The sequence below is a fragment of the Rhizophagus irregularis genome, chromosome 13 (genome assembly GCF_026210795.1).
Source record: "Rhizophagus irregularis chromosome 13, complete sequence".
Taxonomy (NCBI): Eukaryota; Fungi; Glomeromycota; class Glomeromycetes; order Glomerales; family Glomeraceae; genus Rhizophagus; species Rhizophagus irregularis.
In genome coordinates this window covers 3,828,173-3,842,550 of record NC_089441.1, presented here as the reverse complement: position 1 = coordinate 3,842,550, position 14,378 = coordinate 3,828,173, and the positions used below count along the sequence as shown (strand labels likewise).

At 31.8% G+C, this 14,378-nt stretch overlaps 5 protein-coding genes across 6 annotated transcripts; 2 read left to right on the top strand and 3 right to left on the bottom strand.

Annotated features, from left to right (window-relative positions):
* Positions 1-352: 352 nt before the first annotated feature.
* Positions 353-4,069, bottom strand: OCT59_005441 (uncharacterized protein; the record flags this gene model as incomplete). Its single annotated transcript, XM_066138365.1, has 11 exons — positions 353-578; positions 652-1,014; positions 1,459-1,778; positions 1,879-2,138; positions 2,217-2,351; positions 2,426-2,666; positions 2,740-2,853; positions 2,923-3,214; positions 3,289-3,477; positions 3,546-3,820; positions 3,896-4,069. 11 exons carry the CDS (start codon positions 4,067-4,069, stop codon positions 353-355), a joined length of 2,589 nt encoding a protein of 862 aa, XP_065997509.1.
* Positions 4,070-4,223: 154 nt separating this feature from the next.
* On the top strand, positions 4,224-6,661 carry OCT59_005440 (uncharacterized protein). Of its 2 annotated transcripts, XM_025320667.2 has the most exons (10): positions 4,224-4,496; positions 4,731-4,980; positions 5,051-5,170; positions 5,244-5,270; positions 5,360-5,493; positions 5,573-5,585; positions 5,653-5,788; positions 5,858-5,957; positions 6,026-6,166; positions 6,238-6,661. In XM_025320667.2, exons 1-10 carry the CDS (start codon positions 4,281-4,283, stop codon positions 6,460-6,462), a joined length of 1,362 nt encoding a protein of 453 aa, XP_025170891.1. In that variant the 5' UTR covers positions 4,224-4,280; the 3' UTR covers positions 6,463-6,661. The 2 variants fall into 2 exon arrangements, with proteins under 2 accessions (XP_025170891.1, XP_065997508.1); XM_066138364.1 differs by having other exon boundaries at positions 6,026-6,661.
* On the bottom strand, positions 6,592-8,022 carry OCT59_005439 (uncharacterized protein). Its single transcript, XM_025320666.2, has 5 exons — positions 7,896-8,022; positions 7,508-7,813; positions 7,308-7,427; positions 7,086-7,239; positions 6,592-7,025 (listed from the first exon to the last, which is right to left on the bottom strand). The coding sequence occupies exons 1-5, from the start codon at positions 8,019-8,021 to the stop codon at positions 6,679-6,681; spliced, it is 1,053 nt and encodes a 350-aa protein (XP_025170890.1). The 5' UTR covers position 8,022; the 3' UTR covers positions 6,592-6,678.
* A 588-nt stretch (positions 8,023-8,610) lies between these two features.
* Positions 8,611-9,299, top strand: OCT59_005438 (uncharacterized protein; the record flags this gene model as incomplete). The annotated part of the gene is made up of 2 exons (XM_066138363.1): positions 8,611-8,908; positions 9,025-9,299. 2 exons carry the CDS (start codon positions 8,611-8,613, stop codon positions 9,297-9,299), a joined length of 573 nt encoding a protein of 190 aa, XP_065997507.1.
* A 1,603-nt stretch (positions 9,300-10,902) lies between these two features.
* On the bottom strand, positions 10,903-14,285 carry OCT59_005437 (uncharacterized protein; the record flags this gene model as incomplete). Its single annotated transcript, XM_025320664.2, has 10 exons — positions 10,903-11,396; positions 11,470-11,837; positions 11,912-12,023; positions 12,109-12,249; positions 12,333-12,404; positions 12,492-12,611; positions 12,698-12,889; positions 12,980-13,040; positions 13,117-14,025; positions 14,157-14,285. The coding sequence occupies 10 exons, from the start codon at positions 14,283-14,285 to the stop codon at positions 10,903-10,905; spliced, it is 2,598 nt and encodes an 865-aa protein (XP_025170887.1).
* Positions 14,286-14,378: the final 93 nt, after the last annotated feature.

Sequence of the window (14,378 nt, the reverse complement as noted above, 5' to 3'; positions counted from 1 at the left end):
AAAGGTTGTCATCCGCCCGCTCAAGAGTCGATACGTGGTTACATCTGTGAACCCTAAATTTATCTGATTGCCAAAATCATAAATTTTCATTCCTTGGCATTACGATTACTTTTCACGATCTAATAATTTTGCTCTAAGTTTTGGCAGAATTTTGAGATTATTTTGGCCGGTTTCGGAATTTGAGATTTTGGCATTTGAACAGTTAATGAGGAGGTATTGGCAAGCAGTTTTTCATACCATAAATATAGCATTAGCGCGATTTTGATTTTAAAACTCACTATAATCATAGTAATTAATATAATTTAAGAAGTCATCTTTTAAAAAAAATTTTTACAATGAAATAATAACGTTGTCAAGAATCTACTCTTCTTTCAATAACATCTATTGCTTCTTTAGGTGTTAAATGATATACTCCAAAATTCTCTAACATTTTAGGAATCGCTATAGGTTCTAATTCATCATCAGATAACATGGAGATTACTTGAGACAATGTCCTTTGTTGTGACTTGTCATCGGACTTACTCTCTATTTTGGAATGATTTGCAGGAAGAGTAAGTAAAATACAAGCGTCTTTCAACCTAACAGAATAAAAAAAAAATTCTTTAGATATATTTTACGAAGTTTCAACATAGAGTTAATCTTGTAATATACCTTCTAAAATAATTTTCAGGTTTACGAATCCATCTTTTTCCAATAGTAAATAATCCTTTTTCCATATCAACTTCAAACTGACATCCACCCATTTCAGAGAAGTGTTTTTTCATCAAGATACGATCCCATAAATAATCTTCCAATTCTTTTGATACATCCTTATATATATGTTTAAATATACGATCAGGTAAATTATTAGACAAGAATGTAAGAGAATGCGCAAGATCTGATAATGGTGTATAAAGCTCTGGTGATAATTCAATGGTTGATCGAGATGTAGTATCCTTTGATTGATTATTCAATTTAGGTATTTGTTGGCGTGTAAAATCATTATTGTATATATCGGACCTTGACCAATTATTTCTATTGTAAATTAAAAGTATTTAGAATATGAAATGAAACAGATACACGAAATCCCAAACTAAATTCTAGATTTCAGCAATGGTTTGAGATTTCGACAATAGTTTGAAATCAAATTGCCAAAACCTTAGACTATTGCCAAGATCCCAAATGGTTACCAAAATTCAAAACTGTTGCCAAAATTCCAATCCATTGCTGAAATTACAGACCATTGTTGAAACTTAAAATTGGGTGCCGAAATCACCGTGTAGCAAAGGTATCTCGGTTCTTGGAAGATGATAATTGCTGAAATCCCAAATCCAAAATCCCAAACTGTTGCCAAACCATTACCGAAATTCAACTCTAAGATTTGATTTGGGATTTCGGCAAGAGTTTTGACATTTGCTATAGCCGAAATATTTCGGCACCCAACTCTAATTATTACAAATATAAATATGTTATACATACTTTTTGACATATGCTTTCAATCCATTAAAAAATTCTCGGGAAACGTTTTTTACTATTAATGACTGAATTCGCTCACAAATATTATCAAACAATTCAGCTGGATCATCGAAAACCGTTCCTTCATCGACAGTAATTGCTCCGTCTACATTTACCGAAGACGTAACTTGGCCTTGTTCTGTGGAACTAATAGATGATGTTGGAGATGGTAAAGGTGACGCGCCCGTATTATGTGCGGCTGCGCCTATATTACCCGTATTACCCGTATTGCCTGTATTGCGTGCAGCACGAACGGTAACTTCATGCCAAAGTTCAAGAAAAAACTACATTGATTTTAAAATTAAAAATAAGGAATTTATATAATTAGAAGAAATTTATAAAGTAACAACAATAATAATAACATTCTGGGTTTAAAATATTTACCGAATCCTCACCCCATTCTTTGATTGTTCGACTGACAAAACCTGCACTACTTAGCCATCGACATAACCTTTTCAATCCCTCAACTCCCGTGATGTCTGTAGCTGCAACATTCGGAACAGCTCTTACAATTGAATAACTCAAATTTCCAAAAGAGTCAACAGCCGAATCAATTCTTTTAGAATAGGCAACTAATAATTCAGCTTGTATGGCAATTAGAAAACGAATCCGATTATGAAACAAGGGCAATAGTTTATAACGACCTAATGAAAATACAACATGTTACTAACAAAAAATTTTACTGCAGAAACTCAAAAGGAAACATTATTAATGATACCAACTAGTTACAAGCTCCAAAAGATTAATTAATTTTGCTGCCGATTTAGTTGGCTTATATTCGTCATCAGGAAATTCTTCATCAACCATTTCCCATACGTCTTCTGAGTGCATAATTTCATTATAACGTGCCTCCGCAACTTTTTTTTTTTTAAAAAAAGTATTTAGCCACAAGATACGTATGATTTTGTCATCAAAACACTTATATACATACAGGTCTTTTCAACCTTTAACCATGCTTTAAACCATTCCTTCTTCCCAGTAAACACCTCAACACATCCCCCCCATTCATCTTGTCCAGGAGGAGTATACATATGCAATTCACGTAAAGTTTGGTCAAATTGTAATGTTTCAAACACTGTGTGTGAAAATATTTGCGGAGAATTCAATAATGTTGGCACACTGTTATTTAATTTTCTGGTGACAGCTACAAGCAGACATCGGATAAATTCATTCTTAAATAACAAATAATCAAATTAATTGGAATTATTTATAAATGAAAATACGAAAAGAAAATTTCAAATGTACTTTAGCGTGATATTTCTCAAAACCTGCATCATCAACGATAGCCTGCACTGCACCAGTCAAGAATGGCGAATGTTCGCGTATAGTAGTGATAACATGACTAAAATACCACTCGGGCTAAATTTATTTTGTAAAACAAATTAAGTGATTCCATATTGACAATATATTTGCGCTGTATTTATTTACCTTATCAATTCTATTAGTAGGTCTTTTGGAATCAAAATGATACCTGAACCGGACTATCAAAGGCTCAACCATTATCTGCATTGGCAAAAGTGGCGGAAGAAGTACATTATCTTCCTTAGAATTTTTAGATTCTAAAGGTTTTGACACTTCTTCAACGTCAGCTGGTCGTTGTAATAACAATAACTCAGTAAATGCTTTTCTAAATGCAGAAAATTTATCAGTCGTATTAGGTGGGTAAGGAACTTTAATTGGTGTTGGCCAATTAAATGCATCGAGTGTCTGTTTAAATTTTCTAAAGTGAATAATACGTTATTTAATAATAACAATAAACTAGAAGTAAAGAAAAAATACATAAATATAGTTAACTTTGTCAGTCTATTTTTCATATCTTCCCATAACGTGTCAACGCATTGTTGTAAATATGTATCTAAATGACTAACTGCATGACCTGCTTCCTTACTATTAGATTTGATATTACGCGCTAGATGTGCAAGTTGTGTGTATGGTACAAGAGATTTTTGTGGCGATTTTTCAATTAATTGCTTTGCATTTGTACTATAAAATATAATGATTTATCAATAATAATTTATAACTTGATCTAATGTATTAAAACGATATAACACCTCAATTCATCTGCAACCACTAAAACTTTGAGGTATTGCTTAGATCTTTCCAAACTATCAACTTGTTGCTGTAATTTAACCAATTTTTTCATTAGCGTTTCGTTCTCTGAATCTTCTATCGGCTTTTCAGAAACTACAATACTACAATGATCCGCTAATGCATCTTCTAATTCCATTCGCGTAGCTTGTAAATTTTCAAGTTCATTAACTGTAACATTAAAAGAATCAAGTGCTTGCTGAAGTACTTTCGAAGTTTTTGCTTGCGTTTGAATGCGCTAAAGTATAAATTGAAGCCATAATCAATAATTTGAATAAAATAACTTTTGTTCGACTGCTCGATCTCTAATAACCTTTTCGTTCTGAGATTGTTCGTTTTCTTTCAGCTCAACCAAAGTTGAGTTCAAATTCTCTAGATCTTCTAACTCTCTAAAATGTGAATTAAGAAAATCAACGACATTTTCCGTTGCGTTCTCGTCGAGATCTCTTATAAGAACTTCGGGATCGTAAGAATCAGTAGAAGGCATTTGTATTATGTAAAGGGTTAGATTGATCGCTTAATTAAAACAATCACGGAATTTGACGGGAAACTCCTGGATTATATTGTATCGATCGTCAACGACGGTTTTTGTGCAACAAATTTTTCCTAAAATTAACATATGATCGCAATCGGTTTCCTTTAAGCTAATTTACTTGGCGCGTCTTAGTTTCAAGACACTCAAAACGAGCAGAGATCTGATGTCGGCAACATTTGCACACCCTAAACGAACCTCAATTTCACACCGACGCGAAAAATCGGTTCCACATGAGGTTAAGGAAACTTTAGATGCAGTTGTAACTGAAACTCAAGATGGAGATCGTTGTTTAAACAACTATGTTTTAAAAGAAGTAATTGGACATGGCGCTTTCGGTACAGTGATTTTAGCTTATGATAAAAATACTAAAACGAAATATGTAGGTTTACGCTATAATTTACACTATTTAAACTGAAGGAAGTATAAGAATTCGATGCAGTTTAAGTGAAAATTTCTAATGAATGCTATTTTTTTTATTTTCGATATCACACGGGGCTGTAAAAAAATATATTTACACTTGTTAATTATTTATTAAATAATAAATATAGAAAAAATACGAAAGAAATATTTTCATTACAAATTATTATTTATTTTTATTATAATTCGTATATAGGCTATCAAAGAGTTCAGCAAATCACGTCTTCGTAAAAGAGACAAAGCAAATTACTTTCGTCGTCCACGTGGCGGCTTGCGAGGAGCTCGAGGTCGAGGAGGGGTATCGAGAAGCAACACAACCGACCATATAACGGATCCACTACATTTAATTCGTGGTGAAGTTGCTGTCTTAAAAAAGTTGAATCATGTTAATGTGGTAAAATTATTCGAAGTATTGGATGATCCAAGTAATGATTCTCTTTATATGGGTAAATGTTTAATAAAGTTTCTAGTATATAATTTATAAGATAACCGACTTATAATATTTTTCTTTCTTAGTGTTTGAAATGTGTGAAAATGGTGTCCTTATGGATATCAGTGTTAATAAGAAAATAACCCCATTTCCCGAAGATAAAATGAGGCTTTATTTCAGAGAAATGATACTCGGATTTGAATATTGTAAATATAATTTCGTGATTTATCTTTTTAAAAAGTTATTTAAATTATTAAATAAATCTTTAAAAAATATTAGTGCATAATAATGGAATTGTTCACCGTGGTAAATATGAGTAATTTGCTTTATTTAACATTATTGTCTCTATTATGTAATGTTTGAAATTATTTACTATTTAAATGTCTTTTATTTAGATATTAAGCCGGACAATCTTTTATTATCAAAAGATGAAGTACTTAAAATTGTAGATTTCGGTGTGTCTGAAATGTTTGTCAAGGGAAATGATAAAATGAAGAAATCTGCCGGTAGTCCGGCCTTCATGGCACCGGTAAATTATATATATTTTATTTACAATTTATAGAAATGTTTCATAGCTAATAATAGTTTAATTTCTTATTTGACGATAGGAACTTTGTGTAGGTGAGATATAACAAATAATATTTGATATTAAATATATTCTTTATTAATCTATAAATTTATTATATAGCTCATCATGGTGAAATATCTGGACAAGCTGCAGACATCTGGTCTATGGGAGTAACTTTGTACTGTCTTGCCTTTGGGTGTTTGCCTTTCGAGAAGGATAACTTGCTTGAATTATATGAATCAATAAAAAACGACGAGTAAGCTTTATATATTACGAAAGAATTCACTTTATAATAACTAACTACACTTATTCGCGTCACGAATAGATTTAATATCCCAGAAGGAACAGATCCCGATTTAAAAGATCTTTTTCATAAGGTTCTTGAGAAAGATCCAGCGAAAAGGATTACAATGCAAGAGCTTCGTGTGCGTTTACTTTAAATTACAGAAATAAATCTATATATATATGCTTTATTTATTTCGTTTACAAACAGGTACATCCGTGGGTAACTGAGAAGGGAACTGATCAACTCATATCTACCGAAGTAAATTGTACCGATATGGTTACTGACATTACAGACGATGAATTGAGATCTGCCATCAAAACAATTAGTATGGGTACTGCCATTGCCGTGGTATGATTATTTGAATTCAATGTCAAAAAATTTTTTTTTATAACAATTAATTCAAACTTTAAATCCTTAAGATTGTTGCTGGTAATAAATGGAGGAGAATTTCCAAATCACATCAACATATGTCATCAGCGGATTTGGAAAAATTCAAAGCAATGGGTATTGCCGATGAAATAAATAAAAAAAATAACAAAAATAATAAAGAAAGTAATGAAGAAAATAGTGAAAAAAATAATGAAGAAAATAACGACGAAAAGAAAAATATTGATAGAAACGAAGTTACAGTTGCTACAGAATAACCTAAAAATCAAATTTTTATTAATCAAGACAAAACATGTTAAAGCTTTAAAATTTGATTAGTCATTTTTTTATTTTTTTTTATTTATTTTTTTTTTCAAAAAAAAAAATTATTCTTTAAATATAGGGATATTTAGTAGTAATACAAGAATACTTTATTATATATTTTTATTTAATTATACTTGGTTTACATTTTTCTTCAAAAGTTTTTTTATTTATTAGTTTGAGTCAATTTTCCACGTTAAAGTTTTTCCAGCCCAGAATGGAATAACAATCCCGGATTTTTCTTTCTGTGTATTACCAAATTGGTACGCGTTTGGAACTAACCAATTTTCATTGATTAATTTAATTTCACGACATTTCTCCTCTTTGATATTGTAAAATTTTTTGCCATTCTCACACGCAAACGATTTAAGCGTATGAAGCGCGTTAAATGAATCAAAAATTGTAGCAAGATATGGAAGAGCTAAAGGAGTAGTAAACACACCAGCACATGATTGAGCACATTCTTTTAGATGTGCAGGATGTGGAGCAGAATCTGTTCCTAAGAAAAATCGAGGATGTCCTACAAAAATTGCTTTTGCTTAATATACTGTTTGTCATATAAATATGCGATAGTACTTGCCTTCAAGAATTACGTCACGTAAAGCTTGTCGATCATGCGGAAATTTTGCAACAGGTTTACAAAAATTATGACATTGTCCTGCCCAATCATCTACGGTAAGTTGTAAATGATGGATAGTTATGGTACAGCCAACGGTATCTCCAAGCGATTTTACCTAAAAAAAAAAATACTTAGTAAGATAGAAAATATTAAATTTAAAAAACTATCAAACTATTTTTTTACCATTCCGATCGCCTCTTTTGTTGTAGCGTGCTCCAAAACGATTTTTAATCTCGGAAAATCTTCATGTAATTGTTTTAAGTGTATTAAAAATTTTTCTTCTGCATTCATTACGCATATATCCTAAATACCTCGTATCATATAAAATTTTGATAATGAGGATGAATTAAAACGTAAAAATGTAATTTAACAAAAAAGCTAACCTGTTCTATATCACTTGGAATTTCGCCGTGAAGATTTAATATCATTCCAACTTCTTCCATAGCTTTAAAAACCGGATAATAAACTTTGTATGACTCTATACCCGAATCAGAATTTGTAGTTACTCCTCTTGGATATGATTTAACACCAATGATTCCAGCCTCTTTTGCTTTTCTAATTTCTTCAGGTGTTAAATCAGAGTTGAGATACAAACTCATAAGAAAAGTCACGTTTGGTTCTAACTTTTCTAATTTATCTTTATAATCAAGAGCTTGTTTCGTAGAAGTGATGGGTGGTTTAAGATTTGGCTATAAGAAATTAAACGTTAGACGGTCTTTAACAGTATATATATGGTAGAACGAAGAAAATTTTTGTCCGCGTTTATAATACCATGACGTAACATAAAGAGATACCTCCTTCCGCAATTTGAGGAACTGCCATGTTCATTAAATCATCTTGACGAAGATGAATGTGAAAATCACTTGCTGAAGGAAGAATTATGGTTTTGTTTGGCATTTTGTTCGAGAGGTTTACGGACGTCTTCACTTTTTTTATTGAACTTGATTGTGTATCATTTCACGACATAATCAGAATATAAATGGAAATATGCAATTTATCAAGATCTGATGACAAAATCAAAAAAAAAATTCAGTTATGATAAATCTGAAATTGGATGTTGACATATTAAAGCAGATGGTTTCCAGCTGTTTAAAAAGAAATTGTGTTAGCACTTGTAGGTTAACAAAAGGAAATTTATTACAGTTTGAAGATAACGGTCACTCAGTCTGGGTCATCCTGCAGATAAAATTGCTAGCGAAGTTGCAACTATGAAATATGTCGCTCAAAACACCAGCATCAGAGTTCCAGAAGTGTATGATTGGGATAGCGAAGCACAGAATGACATAAAAATTCCGTATATTCTGATGGAATACCTACCTGGAACACAGTTACATAAAGTTTTGGGACAAATTGAGCATTGAACAAAAAAGGAGTGTTTTAAGTCAAATGGTCAATGTGTTGTCCGAGTTATGGAAATGCAAATTTGAAAAGCTCGGATGTATTTACAAAAAATCACCCAATTCTTCCTTAAGGGAACTGTTCAAAAATGTTCAATATTTTGTTTTGTAAACCTCTCCAGGCATATGATGAGATTGGCCCTATCATGAGCCAACTATTTTACATTGAAGGAAAGAATGATATTCCCAACGTTCTCAACTACACTGGTCCTTTTGGAAGCAAACGAGAGTTGGTTTGTACTTTAATCCGTAAAGAAAAGCAATTTTTTACAATTTATGGTGTAAAAAAACTTGTCGAGGAATTTAATTATGTGAGACAGGGACAGATGCAAAAATGCGATTGGAAGATCATTCATGGTGATTTTGATGAGCAAAATATATTAGTTGGTAATAATTTCAGCATCATTGACTGGAAGTTTTCGTGTACAGGGACCCTCTGGGATATATGCAAGTATCCTTCTTGGATATGAGAACCAGAGGATCCATACCTCATAATGATGCAGAAGTGGAAAAGAATCGGAAAAAGAAAGAGCTAAGAGATTACTTCCATCAAGAAATGGTGGCAAAATTTGGGGTGGGAGACATAAGTGGGCAAATACTGGACAGAAGAGAGCAAGATGAAATAATCGTAGATTTGGAAGATATGTTTACGCGTATGGTTCACAGATTTGATAGTCTTGAAAACTTGCTAGTGTGTTATTTTGACAATTATTACAAAGCCTATTTTAAGAAAGAGGATAATACCGAATTTAGAAAATATTTGATTAAACTTTTGTAACCACCGTTTGTATTAGATATTTTTTAAGTAAATACAAATGACCGGTTTAGGTTAAGGATGGCCTCCAAAATCTGAAATCTGAAATCTGAAATTCTTTCTGACATCCGGTCTGGTATGTCAGATGTCAGATTGTCACGTGATATTTTCTTTGTTAAAATGTAATTTATATCATCATATGAATGAACAAGGAATTGGTATCTCTAATGTAATCATTTAAGCTGCACTTCCTGTTGACCTGACCGATCAACAGGATGCAGATTTGATCTGCATAGCCAACGAAATCTAAGAATATTACTGCATGTGCAGCCATCAACTGTGTTGAAGATCTTGTACTCGTAAGAGGAGCTGAAATAATTCCTACCAAATGGTGAAGCGGTAGATGTGATCATTGGTAGACTGGTATAGCGGGTCTAGGAATGGTCACTGACCTGTTTGGTCTTTTCCTATAGCAAAGTTTCACTGTGAGGAGACTGTCAGATGGTTCAAGAGGTTCTGTACGATACTCATTAAAGGTAGGTAGTCTACCAATTTGTATGAAGCCTTGAATCATTGCAGTCAGCTCTAACCTGAGGTAGTGTAGATTGGGAGCATAAACAACTAACATTACCCTCTTAGGGAAAAGTTAGAGATGGATATAAGGTGTACTAACCAATGGTTGGTCCACCCTATATCTTTTACTGAAGGGTAAGACGGGATGTATATCAATGATCTAATCACTTAGATAGTTTATCTTTGTTTACAAATTGCTATTAATGTAATAGACTCTGATTACCACTCTAGAAATAAAATAAATAAATAAATAAATATCATATGATGAACTGAATTATTGATTCATATCATATATAACATATTTATATTTACTGTACCATTTTGAAATTCAACCATTTTTTGAACTTAATTCTAGTCAAAATAGTCATAATTCTGATCAAAATCGCCATAATGTAGGCCAGATTCAGGGGAGTTATTTAATTTAAAATAAATGTTTCCGGAATATATACTTTTTTGTGCGTATATCCAAATCTATGTAAAGTTCGGCATATTGTTAAAATACTTAGACTTCTTTACATTCAAAGTCTCATTTCTAATTGAAGTTCATACAAAGGGGTTCCTTAATGGGGCGTCCTTAATGTACTTGTACAGTGAGGGTGTATGATATTAATGTACAGAACTTCAAGGTATTTTAGGTCATTAAAGTTAAAAATTCGTGATCTATCTATACCCTGAATAATATGAAAACAACCGAATTCATAATTCCGGCCAAAATTAATTTATAATTTCAGACGAATTCGTAATTCCAGCCGAAAATCATAATTCCAGCCAAAACTGATATGTCGATAATTTCTATTTTTGGTGATGTATTTCAAGCGATAAAATCATGCTATCACTTTAGTTTTTTTCTTGGCAATTTCATTCACAAATTTATTTTATGTTGAATAATTGGATCAAACGAAAAAGCGAAAAGAAAATTGTGGTAGAAGTAATAAGAAATTTTATTAAATATTGTTTATTGGAATGTCTACGTTTTATAAAATTGCATTTAACTAATCTAATTATTATTAATTTGAAAAAAAGAAACATATATATATAAACTAATCCTTTAATTTTACTCCGATTCTTCATTGAAATAAGGACGCTCAGGAGTAATAGGTACGGCTTCTAATGTATTATCATCGACTGAAACAAATGATTTATTTGGGAATGAATAAGTTCTGGTAGAAATAATTGGGGATGCAGATGAAGATTCTGTTGACCCTGAATCAGACATTCCATCATCGTAACTTTCTAGGTCATTATTAAAATTTTTAATTTCTGACTCACGATTCTTTCTTCTTGTACGACTTATTGAACCTGAAGGCGAACCAGTTCCACGTGATCGTCGAAATCCTCGACGACGGCCCAATCCAGTTCCATAATTAGAAGATAACGAATCTTCCTTATTATGATTGGAACGTGTTATAGGACTAATGGGACTGTTTACCATTGAATCAGACTTAGTAGCATCATTTATTGTATACATATTATTGATATTAGTTGCTATATTGGGAGGTGAAGAACCATTTATATATGTTACATTTTCATTATTCTCATTCTCTTTCACTACAAAATAATATGTTAATTTTCGTTATAAGCGGTTAAAAGATTCGCATTAACTAAATATAAAATACATTACCTTGATCGTCCCTAATATGTTGATCATTAATCATAGATGGGGAAGTATTTATTTTAATATTTGCAACATTTTCCCTAGTACGACTCGAACGATTTGAAAGAGTTGAGCGTGTTGATCTTGTCGATTTGTTAGATTGCAAAGAATCTCGACTTGCGGAACGTCTCATAATTTCGCCTATTGAGCTCGATGTAATGTTTAAATTTCTGAAAATACTACCATAACTAATAATAAGATCCTTTAATAATCTGATCGGATGTTTATCGTCAAAATAAAATGAAACCTTATTTGCCGGCCTCAGTAAAATAAAACCATATATTTGAGAAATAGTTGTAATAAAATTATCACTAGAATCTACAGATAAGGCCAATCTGAAGGATAAATTAAGAAAAAAGTTAAAAAGATAAGAAGATAATAATAACAACAACAAAATAACTAAACTTACTGATGCAAATGAGATATGAATGCATTCAAAGTCCGGTAATTTCCTTCTGGAATAGTAGTTATCAAATTAGATACAGAGGAAAGACGCGTTTCAACATCTTGATCATCTGGATCTTTTAAGCGATTTATAATAATAATTCAATATGAGTTATAAGCGAACTTAATATTAATAATTTATCAGGTAAATAATTAACTCACTAATTGAATATAATAACTTCACGGGTTCATAAAGTTCAAAGGTAAGCAAACATTCAGGTAATTCTAAAAGATATAATTTCAGAACACCTGCAACAATAGTTAAATCATATTCTCTTAATTTTTTCAATGTAACTTTTCCACCTAAGAAAATTTCAATATAAAAATTATTCTCATTATATTATAAATTGAATAATTAAACTCAATCAATACATTAATTAACTTACCATCATTAATATTATCACGAAGCGCATGAATTGATGCCAAAGGGACATCTGTTGTCCATACAAGTCTTTTATCTTCAAACGAATAAAAAAAAAATATTTTAATGAAGTTATATGTATGTATTCTTTGTATTCTTAAAACAAACATTCGTAAATTTTTACCAGCATCACTCCATTTAGAAAATCCTTTGGTTATACAACTTAAGCATTTTGTTACAACCTGTGGAATATATTTAAGATCATGTTTGGCTTTCTCTTCTAGAGGAACGCCAAATGTCTGGTCTAAAATTTTATAGGTCATTTTTTTTAATTATATATTTGGATTGGATGTAATTTCTTAATGAGATGATAAAAAAAAAAATTATTACCATTTGCACTTCCATTGTACTGATTTCTGTATAAGATGACCTGTGGAATGAATGGACCAGTACGGTACCTTTCAATCATGAATCGAATATCTTTTTCCGGGTTCAAGGCCTCATGATATATAAGCAATCTCTCTGACGTCATTTGAGTTGTGGAGATAATACCACTAAATGTCGCAGCATAATTTAGGAAAGCTAATTTAATAATAAGGATCTAATAAGCTGAACTATTTTTTCATAATCGCCCTTTTGTTTTAAAAAAAGTAGTCTTATTTGCTAAATTACCTGCTTTCGAAGCTTTAATACGATCCAATTCTTTTCTTTCCATGAAATTCAAATGATCGATCTATGTATTTACATAAAGTTAAAATTTCACGTTCTAAATTTAGACCGCGTACGACTGTACAATCGTTATCACGTACCATACTTTCTTCAAGATGTAGACGAGTTTTATCAAGTCTTCTAACTGCATGTCTATAAGCCTCGTCAGCTTCATCTGCCTCTTTACGAGCACGTTTTTCATTTGGCTGATTAGATGCAATAGTTGATACCAAACCACCCCAACCTTTTGACAAAGGAGTGGCTTCTTCAGTAGTTCTAAGATTAAATGCCTTCGCTTTCCATTGATAGTAAGCGGAAGGGCTACTAGTAAATTTATTTCCATATGCTCCAATAAGACGTAAAAATCCTTGATCTGCTAATTCTTGACCAATCATTTCAGCTTCCCTCAAAGTACGTGCACTAAGATGATTTTCTTGCAACCATTTTGCGATGTCTTCACCAGTGTACACATCATTATATACTCCTAATATTGGAAATTTTACTTCGTGAGAAGGAATTTCTTCACGCATTCGTAAGAAAAATTTCATAATTTCATCCTCAGTAAAAGACTGTTCCCCAAGAACAACTACTAATAATTGAAATTCGTTTCTCATTTTTTCCTTTTCCTTTTCCAAAGACCTTTGAATCGATGCTTCATTAGCAATTTCATCTGCTATTTTACATTTATTCTGATAATTAATACGCGCTTTTTCTACATCCACAATTAATCGTTCATACATTTTCATATAATCTGTTAACTCATCTCTACTTGATTTAAGTCGTTTGGCATGCTCCTCCTTAGATTTGAGTAATGGTTGTAATACCATTTCGGCCAAATTACTGGCAAGCTGCAAATGTGCTTGCCCTAAATTACAACACTCATTCTTAACCTTCTCAAATGAACGTCGTAAAGAAGCACCGTCATCACGCAAGAACCCGTCTTGCCTACTACTAATCTTGGAGAGATCACATAGTTTTTTACCATATAACTCCTCGATTGATATCCTTTCCTATAAGTGTAGTCATAAATTAAATAAATGTTGTAAAGGCCACGAAAGTTAGAAAGGCTTCTTAATAAATAATGCTTGAACAAAATTTTCCGAACCTTAAAAAAGATTTACGGGTGCCTAATAATGCTAACCCTTATAAACGCAACGATTTCTTCATTTTCTATCCTTCCCTGTTCAAGTTTATCGTACAAAACTGTGATACCTCCAGTATAATTATTTGGTGTCCAAAAAGAGTTTTCAAAACGAAGCTGGGTAACCATAATATATATTATTGTAGATTAAATTACAGAATAATACTTAAATAAACAATCTGGGTTATAGTGTTCTTCTAAGAAATTTTTTTGAGGGGAGAG

Bases quoted from the DNA above. Each gene is read 5' to 3' on its own strand.
- OCT59_005440 (XM_025320667.2), top strand. From the start codon at position 4,281: ATGTCGGCAACATTTGCACACCCTAAACGAACCTCAATTTCACACCGA. The intron at 4,497-4,730 runs GTAGGTTTACGC...ATTCGTATATAG, and splicing joins AAAATACTAAAACGAAATAT to GCTATCAAAGAGTTCAGCAA. The intron at 5,958-6,025 runs GTGCGTTTACTT...GTTTACAAACAG, and splicing joins TTACAATGCAAGAGCTTCGT to GTACATCCGTGGGTAACTGA.
- OCT59_005439 (XM_025320666.2), bottom strand. From the start codon at position 8,021: ATGCCAAACAAAACCATAATTCTTCCTTCAGCAAGTGATTTTCACATT. The intron at 7,814-7,895 runs GTATTATAAACG...AATTTCTTATAG, and splicing joins TCTCTTTATGTTACGTCATG to CCAAATCTTAAACCACCCAT. The intron at 7,026-7,085 runs GCAAGTACTATC...CAATTTTTGTAG, and splicing joins ACGTGACGTAATTCTTGAAG to GACATCCTCGATTTTTCTTA.